The sequence below is a fragment of the Notolepis coatsorum genome (assembly GCF_963971535.1).
Source record: "Notolepis coatsorum genome assembly, contig: SCAFFOLD_1508, whole genome shotgun sequence".
Taxonomy (NCBI): domain Eukaryota; kingdom Metazoa; phylum Chordata; class Actinopteri; order Aulopiformes; family Paralepididae; genus Notolepis; species Notolepis coatsorum.
The window spans coordinates 781-11,716 of record NW_028169184.1 but is presented as its reverse complement, the minus strand read 5'-3'; the positions used below and the strand labels follow the sequence as shown (position 1 = coordinate 11,716).

The following is a 10,936-nucleotide window of genomic DNA, read 5'->3' as shown; positions in this document are numbered from 1 at the left end:
CTCCCTCTGTTTGGGATGTGCTTATTTTGACGTCAGAAGTCATACTGTACATATCCTATGCGTGCGTTCTGTCCCGTGATACTAAACCATACACATTTCATTGTGATCCAGGCAGACCTCCAGTGTAAACACATGACATCAGTGTAAACATCGTATCCATGTGCCGCCATGATGATGTGTAATGTATTGTGCATCTGACACCACAGTGTTCTGCACCTCAAAGCCTTTACCTGCTTGGAAGCCTTGCTGAAGTTGCTGAGAGCCAGATGGGGGCCATGCTGGATGTACCGTGAGGCTCTCTCACTGGCCCTCTGAGAGCCAGATGGGGGCCATGCTGGATGTACCGTGAGGCTCTCTCACTGGCCCTCTGAGAGCCAGATGGGGGCCATGCTGGATGTACCGTGAGGCTCTCTCACTGGCCCTCTGAGAGCCAGATGGGGGCCATGCTGGATGTACCGTGAGGCTCTCTCACTGGCCCTCTGAGAGCCAGATGGGGGCCATGCTGGATGTACCGTGAGGCTCTCTCACTGGCCCTCTGAGAGCCAGATGGGGGCCATGCTGGATGTACCGTGAGGCTCTCTCACTGGCCCTCTGAGAGCCAGATGGGGGCCATGCTGGATGTACCGTGAGGCTCTCTCACTGGCCCTCTGAGAGCCAGATGGGGGCCATGCTGGATGTACCGTGAGGCTCTCTCACTGGCCCTCTGAGAGCCAGATGGGGGCCATGCTGGATGTACCGTGAGGCTCTCTCACTGGCCCTCTGAGAGCCAGATGGAGGCCATGCTGGATGTACCGTGAGGCTCTCTCACTGGCCCTCTGAGAGCCAGATGGGGGCCATGCTGGATGTACCGTGAGGCTCTCTCACTGGCCCTCTGAGAGCCAGATGGGGGCCATGCTGGATGTACCGTGAGGCTCTCTCACTGGCCCTCTGAGAGCCAGATGGGGGCCATGCTGGATGTACCGTGAGGCTCTCTCACTGGCCCTCTGAGAGCCAGATGGGGGCCATGCTGGATGTACCGTGAGGCTCTCTCACTGGCCCTCTGAGAGCCAGATGGGGGCCATGCTGGATGTACCGTGAGGCTCTCTCACTGGCCCTCTGAGAGCCAGATGGGGGCCATGCTGGATGTACCGTGAGGCTCTCTCACTGGCCCTCTGAGAGCCAGATGGGGGCCATGCTGGATGTACCGTGAGGCTCTCTCACTGGCCCTCTGCCCTCAGAAGGTCTGCAGTGATTCTGGTCTGAGCCAAGCCATCCCTCCTTTCCCCCACGCTAATAGCCTTTTAATGAAGGCTGTATTTTATTCTGGCTATAACAAAGTTACCATTGAAAGCACCCGATGACTAAGACGCCGTTTTGCTTTAATTGCTTTTTAATTCCCCAATCTAAGACTCGGTCTTCACATGGAATAAAATAAATAGTCTGACACCAGTTTGTCAAAAGAGATCAGTAGGAATTTATTATTTGCCTTTTTTCTTTTCTTTTTATTAAATAGATGTAGCTACAGCTCATTTTCTGCCATTTCCCAGCTGCTCTATCACTGGCAGTCGTCTCAAATTGAATTCCAAATGGAGGTCCTGAAACATTGTCTTCGAGACGACGTGATGTCGAGGACACGGTGTGATGGGGAGTCGGGCTCATGACATCGATAGTTCCTCCACTAGCTGAACCACATGGCCTCCGCCGATAGTAGTCAGGCAAGGCAGCCGAGGGAGCAGCCAAAAACCTATTCCTTGCCAAACAAGACGACGTCCAATCGCCTCAATCACCCCTTCAGACTCGGAACGGGCCAGGACGGATGAAAAACAACATAAACGAATGAAGAAGACACTAGTAAAGCTTTTGCCTCTTCCTCGCTAGCAGATGTCCAGGACAGAACCCAAACAATGGGAGCACAGAGAGGACACACATGATGAGGTTAACACGTGGAACCTGAACACCATCTCCCACGAGACGGAGAAGATCTAGACATGTGAATCATAGAAGTAAAATGCATAGAACAAACAGGTCACACCAAAAGTAATACTGTACTTTGTTTAAAAAAAAGAAAAGAAAAAAGGTTAAATGGTGGTACATTCATTGAGGTCCATGCAGTCACATCTTCGATACATCTGTTTTGCTTGCCATCTCTCGCTAGCTCATTTGAGTGTTTTACCATGCACTGCTTACGGTTAAAAACCGTGTGTCTCAAATGTTGGCGATTTTCTTTTACCTTACCTACTGTAGATGTTGACATGGCTCTCTAAGTTGTGAGTAGGTTTTGTGAGCCTAGGAATCACAAAACCCATTGTGTCAATCTGTGTCATGGGTGTCAATCTGAAAATGAGGTTGTTTATCTCAATTAAAAAAGCTGACCCTTTAGGACAGTAGCTAATGTCGCAACTTCTACCAGGTTATGCCGCTCACCCATGATAATCCCAGCCTGTTCATTGCATTTTATTTCTATTGTGCTAAGATGTAAACTACTTCACAGTTTATGATGAGTTCACAATTTTTATGACAGATGTGTAATTGACGTTAGGAAGCACTTCATACAAAGACACGGAAGGTGATCAGAAAATTGGATTCTCCCTGAATACGAAAGGGAAGGTGTGTCGTCGTGCAAAATAACTGTACACTGACATTGGTCACTGAGCCGGAGAAGTAAGATTAAAGATTAAAGACCTTGACCATGTTTTTTTTGCCCACTTATCTAGTAAGGAGCTCTGCGTATCTACTAAGGAGCTCTGCTGCTACAGTATTTTCTGAGGATCTACACTTTGACAAAAAAAAAATTTAACTTTTAAGGTAACAAGACAGCATAGTGAGAGCTGAACATGGTTTCCTACTGTCAACACATGGCAGTGGGTCCTTTTCTTTTTTTCCTTATAAATAATGATAAAAACACAAAATGTCTCCTTCTCACTCACATCAGAACTGTCACAAGTAAACACAAAAAAAAGCATTTGGAAAGCTATGCCAAGAGGCATCGCGTGGTTCTAGAAACCTATGACAGGAGACACATACATACCGTAGCTAGCATACGTACAAATATACATATATGTAAATACACTGAAACTAGTGACCTCTCCCCTGTGAGATAACGGTGTTTTTAGGATCAGAAATCAGAAATCAATATAAAAATATATAAAAAATAAGAGTGAAATTAAAAGAAGTGTCATCTGAAACGATAATGGGAACAATTGTCTCAATTCCATTATTCAACAACGTACAAATGTATTTTTTTTCTTTTTTTTTTAACACCGTTGGGAATTCACAAATGTTGTGTTCAGCAGCCATTCAATACTGGAGTGTAAAAGGTCCACGGACACAAAGAGAGACACTTTGCTCTCTGGCCAGCCAGTGAGGTGACAAAACTACACATCTATCTACAAACTGAGGCACCTCTGACTGCAGGGCTTTTAGTACGTGTGTATGTTCTGATGAAAGATCTCAGCGTATCTCTTGACCCTGTTCAGTTCCTAGAGACCTGCGTCACCGTGGTCGTGTAAAAAGCCTGGGAAGGGCTGGTCCTGTAAATCCAGACACGTGTCACCTCCTCTGTACAATTATACGGAGACAGAAACCCTTCAACGAACTTGAACTCTCCAACTAGGAGAAGGGTGAATGTGTCATTAGTGTTTGTGTTCCAAATTCATACATCTGGAATTCCTGGGTTGGAAAAAAACAACATCCTTTTGCTGACAAAGACCAGTCAATGGTCAAAATGTGGTCAGCCATACTGACTTGGAAACCAATGTTACAATCAGGAGATTGTTCAAAGTATTGTTTCTATGATAAAAAAAAGAAAAGGTCCTACTTCTGCGAATGATTCTAAAACTGGCACTCTCACCAAGCTCACTCTCGCTCGGACAGAAAATGACATCAGCCTTCATTCAGGTCGTCTGCCATATTATTTTTCCCTCTCTTTGTTGCTGTTTCTGAACTCAGATCCTCATCTCATGGTCGGGGCTGTGGTCCAGCGAAGGCTCCCTGGTGCTGATCATAGAGGCCGAGGGGCCTTGGTTGACGCCGAAGGGAGAGACAGCTGGCGACCGAGCGGCCAGCGGAGACAGGGACGGGGAAAAGCTGGGGGACATGGCTGCCGATGAGATAGAGCCTTCGTGACTGATGGGAGACCTGCGGAGGGAGGCCAGGTGGGGGAATGTCCGTCCGATCACAGGGACCTTAGGGGGGACAGACATAGCCCCCGGGTGTGCCACCGCTGTGATGAGCGGCGGAGGGTCGATCCTGGGTTTGGGGTCAATTTTGGGCTTGGGGTGGAAGGGCTGTCGTGGGTTCTGGTTCTGATGGGCCGTTTCGTCTTTCAGCCTCGCAATCTCTGTGAAGACGCTCGCCAGAGGCTGAAACTGAGGACACCAATTGAGGAGGTAGTCCCAGTTATAGCTTCCACGCAGCTCCTCGTCACTGGCGACAATGGCTGTGAGGGAGCCATCCACTAAAGGTTTACCATCCTCTGGGAATGCATAATCTTTGGGCAGAGAGATGTTGAGGCCACGCCCGACTCCTAGATAGCCCCCTCCCTCATCCCTGTAGACGGGGAGCTGACCAGAGAGCAGGGTCCCACTGAGGCTACCTCCGAGCTTCTTCCCTTTGAACCAGGTGCTCCCCTCCAGGGCTGCTGGTTCACACGAGATGTCAGAGAGCTGGTCGGCGTCCTGCTGGATGCCAGAGTCTGGTCCTCTGGCGGATATGTGCTCCTGCATAGACGAGGTGATGGAGGCGACACGGGGGTACTCGTTAATCATCCTGATCTCATCATCCTCTGCTGCCTCAGCAGAACCTCTCCCACTGGAGTGAGATGGATCTAGGGAACCCCCTCTGGTGTAGGGACCTCCACCTGCACCACCCTGATCGCCGGCGTACCCCGGCAGGGCCTGCTGGTGGAAGATCCTCTCCCCCCCCGGGCCCGACTTGGAATCATCCAGCTTCTGCAGAGCTGTTCCCGGGGCAACCGCTCTGTCCCCTGCATCCTGTCCCTTCTTCCTCCGGCGCGACTTGACCAGGAACACCACTATGGCCATGACGACCAGCAATACGATGACCCCCAGCGACACTGCGATGATGCTGACCAGCAGGACGTTAACGTCCGAGGCCAGGCCAAAGCCGGTGTTGGTGACGTCGATGGAGACCTGAGCCGTAGTGGTGCGCGACGTGTCCAGGGGACTGTGGGCCGTCACGTCCAGGTTCATCAGCCTGGCCTCTCGCTTGGCCCTGCCGGACCCGCTGCCGCTGCTGCCCGAGCCGTCCACCTTGAGGAAGATCACACCGGTGGTTTTGTTGACATCAAAATATGAAGAGCTGGCAGGTAGAGAGTAGAGAACGATACCATCCACCCCTCCGTCCTCATCACTGGCTTGGACCTCGCCGATGCTCTGGCCCTTTCTGGCGCCCTCCGGGACCTCAAAGGAGAACCCGGGGGATGTGAAGAGAGGGTCGTACTCATCCTCACCGGTGATGAAGACCTGTACGGACACGGTGGCGGAGTGGTTGCCCGCATCCACGGCTAAGGCTGCGAAGTTGAAGGAGTTGACCTTCTCAAAGTCAAATGTCACCCTGGCTCGGACTTCTCCAGAGTTCTGGTCCACGGTGAAGGCGTCTTTCCCCATCCCGGATCGCTCTACTATGTAGTACTTCAGTTGGCCGAAGACCCCGGTGTCGTGGTCTATGGCGTGGAGGACGGTCACGGCGGAGTTGACGGGCTGGTTCTCTCTGATGCTGGCCGTCAGAGTTTCCACAGGGAAGAATGGCCGGTTGTCGTTTACATCCTTCACGTCCACAGTGACCGGAGCCAGAGCGAAGTGACCCAGGCCGTCGGAAGCCTGGATGATGACAACGTGGGTGGACTGGTGCTCGCGGTCGAGCGGTCGCTGGATCCGCAGGGCTCCGGTCCACTGGTCCACGGTAAACAAGTCCATCTCATCGCCAGAGCTGATAGTGTACTGGACCTCGGCATTGGGAGCTGAGTCTGGATCTGTTCAGAAGAGAATAGAATGGAATCGATTAGGTCTGGGCTTTTTTGTGTTTCTGACCCCCCCCCCCCCGCCCCAATTCTGGGCCCGTTAGGGGGATTTAATATATATATATTTTTTTTTTACATAATATGAATGTACAGGTTCATACCCTCTAAATAAGCCATCACTTGTCCAAATCAAGCAGATACTGTTCAATCTATTTCTTATGAATCATGCTTATAACACACAACTAATTTCTGAGCTATGGGGCTTCAAAGAAATCTGAACCATTTCTCTTGTCATGTATAATGACCCATTTACCCCCCCCCCCCCCCCCCCCCGCCCTTGACACATTTTGTCTAAGAGCAGCCCTTTGTGACCCCCGCTTCTATCCCCAGGGCCATCAGCTCAATGACTCTATGCAACACGAACCCAACCATCTATGAAAGCATAGCACTGATTGGAGACAAAATAAGTGATGAGATAGTCAAACAGGTGAAACAAGCTAAGTTACAATCAGAGAACACAAAATTGTTACAATTGTTAATTTCAACATCGGGTGGAAATCTCCTTTTGGCTGGAATTCCACGGAGAGAGAGAGAAGGGGAGTGAGCTAAACAGAGACACAATAGAGTTAAGTACGTTCACTCACCAGTGGCAGTCAGTCGTATGATCTCAGTACCGGCGGCAGCGCCCTCGCTCAGGGACACAGTGTACTCTGCTCTGCTGAACGCTGGCGGGTTGTCGTTCACGTCGCCAATAGTTATCACCGCGGCGACACTTGAGCTCCGCTGGGGCACGCCACGGTCGGACACGACCACGGTGAGGTTGTAGAGTGGCATAGCTTCAAAGTCCAGCTCCTCAGCCAATAACAGTGTTCCAACAGTCTGAAAGCCCCGCCCCTCCAGGAAGCGTACACTACTTTCAATCTGGAAGGCATTCCCTGCGTTGCCGTTGGCGATGGCGAAGTCAAAGCCGCAGTTCTCGCGCGAGAGGTCACTGTCGAACGCCTCGAGGGTAAGAATCGTCGCCCCTGGGATGGCATCCTCAGAGATTGTGGCTCTGGAAACAGATAAACAACCATTAACCGATGGGGATAAAATACAGAATAACTCAGTATTTGGCCGTGATGCAGTAACATCACATTATGATTACCAACATAGCATGACTAATTTGGCTGAGGTTTGAAGACACCGACTAACCTGTACTCTGACTGGTGGAAGACAGGAGCGTTGTCGTTGACGTCAGAGAGCTGCACTTGCACCGTGGTGAGGGAGGAGAGGGCAGGGGTGCCTCCATCACGAGCCTCGATGACGATGCTGACGGAGGGGCGCTCGGGGTCGAACTCTGCTCTGTGGTTGATGAACAGGGTGCCTGGAAGAGGTCAGGAGGAGGGAGTCAGGCACAGAAACATTAACCATAACTCACCTATCTTGACTCTATGTATCAGACAGTGTTGTAGTACTCAAGAATGATTGTCAGGACTCGATCGTGACTCGACTTGGACGTGAGCACTGATGACTCGGACTTGGACTTGGACTCGAGCATTGACTGCATTCGGACTCGGAAGGTGCAGACGAGGACTCAGACTTGTTCATTGATACATTTATTAATTCTTTTCGCATTTTTTTTGTAATAGGCCCTAATCATTTGGCATAAGATATTGATGGCTAGTGGATTTGTTTGGCTATTGTGTCACAAATTAAATAAACTCCCTTTGAAATGGTGACCGCTGTGTCATTTATGTTTAATGTAGACCTTTTTTTATTTGTATGTCAGCTCTTTGACTGCCAGAGTGGAGTGGAATCAACCTCGATGACTTGGACTCTGACTCGGGTAATGGGGACTCGACTCAGACTCGACTCAAGCTCTTCTTTGGTGACTCGGACTTGGACTCAGACTTGAACACTGGGGACTCGAGACTCGACTTGGACTCGAGATTTAGTGACTCGACTACAACACTGGTATCAGATACAATATATAACATGGCTTAGTATATTCATGAACAACTTGGGAGAATGTGTCAATATTTCAAGGGGTAAGCCAAGTGGTTCCCCCACGTAGATGTTAGTTGCTGTCAAGAATCATAGCAGTAGGAAAGAAAATCAAGCCTGTGTACCATTTCTGGGGTCAATGTAAAAGCCGTCCTGTGTCGATGACATCACTTTGTAGGTGACCTTTCCATTATCTCCCGAGTCTCTGTCTGTTGCTGTTACCGTGACAACAGGACTCCCAGGGGGCGTGTGCTCAGGCAGTGTTACCTTGAAAGTGAAGAAAAAAAACCACAACTTTAGTATCACAACAATAAATAAAAAATTTAAACACAAGCCAGCAAGATAATCAAATTTCCTGCTCTGACAGTGAAGAGGTCAACTTTCAGACTTGGAGAGGGAAAATGTTTTATGCGTCCCTCCCGTGTTTTTCTTGAGCCTGTGCGCTACTGCCCCTAGGGACCTAGTTGTAAATATTACGAGTTCATCTCTGCAACCTGGAGACACATCATGAGATTAGCCAGTTAACTTTTTATCACTCCCATTGTGTGTGTGTGTGTGTGTGTGTGTGTGTGTGTGTGTGTGTGTGTGTGTGTGTGTGTGTGTGTGTGTGTGTGTGTGTGTGTGTGTGTGTGTGTGTGTGTGTGTGTGTGTGTGTGTGTGTGTGTGTGTGTGTGTGTGTGCGCACACACGTACATATCCCTTATATGCTGAAGGAAAAAAAAAGTTTTCTAAAGCTAATTTACTTTCATGTCTATGAAATTTAACAATCTGTGAAGAAGACGTTGGAAAGGTAAACACTCCTGGTTGACATGTTTAGTGGGCGTCTCCTGGAGGAACAAGTGCTATGCAGTACAAAAGTCAACCTTCTTCCTCAACTGATTAGAAGTAAAACGTACAGTAGCAAGTGCCTGTCATATCGAGGGGGAATAATTGTATCGACAGGGATCTGTATTTGGATTATTTGCAATGTTATAGATAGAGAGAGAGAGAGAGAGAGAGAGAGAGAGAGGAGAGAGAGAGAGAGAGAGAGAGAGAGAGAGAGAGAGAGAGAGAGAGAGAGAGAGAGGGGGGGGGGGGAGAGAGAGAGAGAGAAAGAGAGAGAGAGAGAGAGAGAGAGAGAGAGAGAGAGAGAGGGATCATGGTTACAGCATGGGTACATGTCACGTGAATAAAAGGGTTGACGGGCCGTAACATACCTGATAGAAGTCTTGTGTGAAGGTGGGTGCGTTGTCATTGACATCCTCCACCACGATGGTGATGTTAGCCTCAGTCTGGTGCTGGGAGTCGGTGGCCCTGATGGTCAGAGTGAACCAGGTCTTCTCCTCGTAGTCCAGGGGGGCGGTGAGGGACACCCCTCCGCTGTAGCGTGGATCCAAACCTGCCCAGGGAGGTGGGGTCCAGCTGCAGGGTGTAGGCCAGAGCCGGGCTTGAGTCCACATCGTTACCAGTCACCAGGGTGATCTCTGTGCCCATCAATGTGTCTGTTGGGGGGGATTGATAAAAAGATACAGCAACACAGCGTTTATTGGCACCATCTACTACCTCTGATCAGCTACGAGCTGAAGTCTACAGAGATCCATGACACATCATCTTGACATATTTAGTTTGTAGCTTCGAGTTTGAAAGACCACAGTGGGTTTTTGTTGTTGTTGTTGTTGTTGTTGTTGTTGTTGTTGTTGTTGGTGGTGTTGTTGTTGGTGTTGTTGTTGTTGTCTGTCAGAATGCTAAAACAGGGTCATTCGGGGGCCATTGGGATCCGTCTAATCCCACTCTATACGGCCAGCATATCAAAACAAACTTTCATTGTGCGTGAGGCTGTTTGTAGAGCTAAATCTATACTTTATATTATTGCTATCTGTCCGTTCTCATTGTCAATTGACACTATAAACCGCCCCTTCAATATGCGTTAAATAAAAAAAAAATTCATCAATACGTTCCCATTTTATAGCATCGTGAATATGAACGTTATAGCAGAATGTTCTGGGGTATTTCCTGGAACGCGAGTTATAGGGCGCTAAGCTATAACGTTAAATCGAATGGCGTTTCGGCTATAGACAAACTAGAGCTAAAACTCAAAATGCATATTGTTGGTATCATGGTCCACCATGAATGCATGAAAGGGGGGGGGGGGTGGGTGGGGACGTTGTTTCTGATTATTGATTACCAATAACGGCATTATCCTCAGTAGCCTTATTCGCTGACCGGGTGGATGGCTATGAGAGCAAGGCCCGATCTGGCTGTAATTGACGTCAAATCGCTCTTACCTATGGCCGGTTGGATTCCAAAAAGGATTTCCCAGTTATCGATCACCATCTGGTAGATCCATATGTCCATTGGCTGATGATATATTCCTTTACTGTATACTGAATTCAGCGTCCCAAAAACTATTCCAGGCCATTGGCTACATGCATAGCTTTAGGCTAACAGAAAAGCCCATTCATAATAAAAAATTCAAAAACACCGGTCTGTAACACGGAACACTGCGTTATCAAGACAGCGCCCCTATGAGGATCTGGCCGGTAATGCATTTTTTCGAATTCCAAGAGTAGGGTAAATCTGCAGTGCCGCTCAGTGACATTGAGTAGGATATTACAATGGAATAAAAGCCAAAACAACCTTGCCACGTATATATACGTGGTTGGCCGTCAAGCGTTGGATCCGAAATACATATATATACGTGGTTGGCCCGAATGTTGTAATGTAATTGTCTATTTTTTGTTTCTGTGAACTACTACAGATTTGAACTACTAGCACTCTGTTTGAAAAGAAGTGACAAATGAAGTTTTATTTGGGCTACTTCTCTCCATACTTACTATTCAAAAATGTATATTTTTAAAACTTAATCTAGTGCAAACTTGCTTCAGTACATTGTAACTTGTGAAAAAACTAAACTCTGGCAGAAAAACCAAACACTCAATACTCACTCTCCGGATGTGGATCTCTTGAGGCAAGGGAATAGTTGGACTGTTGTCATTCTGGTCAACAATGATC

General features: G+C 48.5%; 1 protein-coding gene across 1 annotated transcript; it reads right to left on the bottom strand.

Moving 5' to 3' along the window:
- Positions 1-1,457: 1,457 nt before the first annotated feature.
- LOC311248768 (protocadherin-16-like) lies at positions 1,458-9,418 on the bottom strand (the record flags this gene model as incomplete). Its single annotated transcript, XM_084339596.1, is given in 6 exon segments — positions 1,458-5,971; positions 6,604-7,013; positions 7,154-7,325; positions 8,071-8,212; positions 9,142-9,316; positions 9,318-9,418. Coding segments are annotated over 6 exon segments (3,048 nt in total). The 3' UTR covers positions 1,458-3,923.
- Between the last annotated feature and the right edge of the window lie 1,518 nt (positions 9,419-10,936).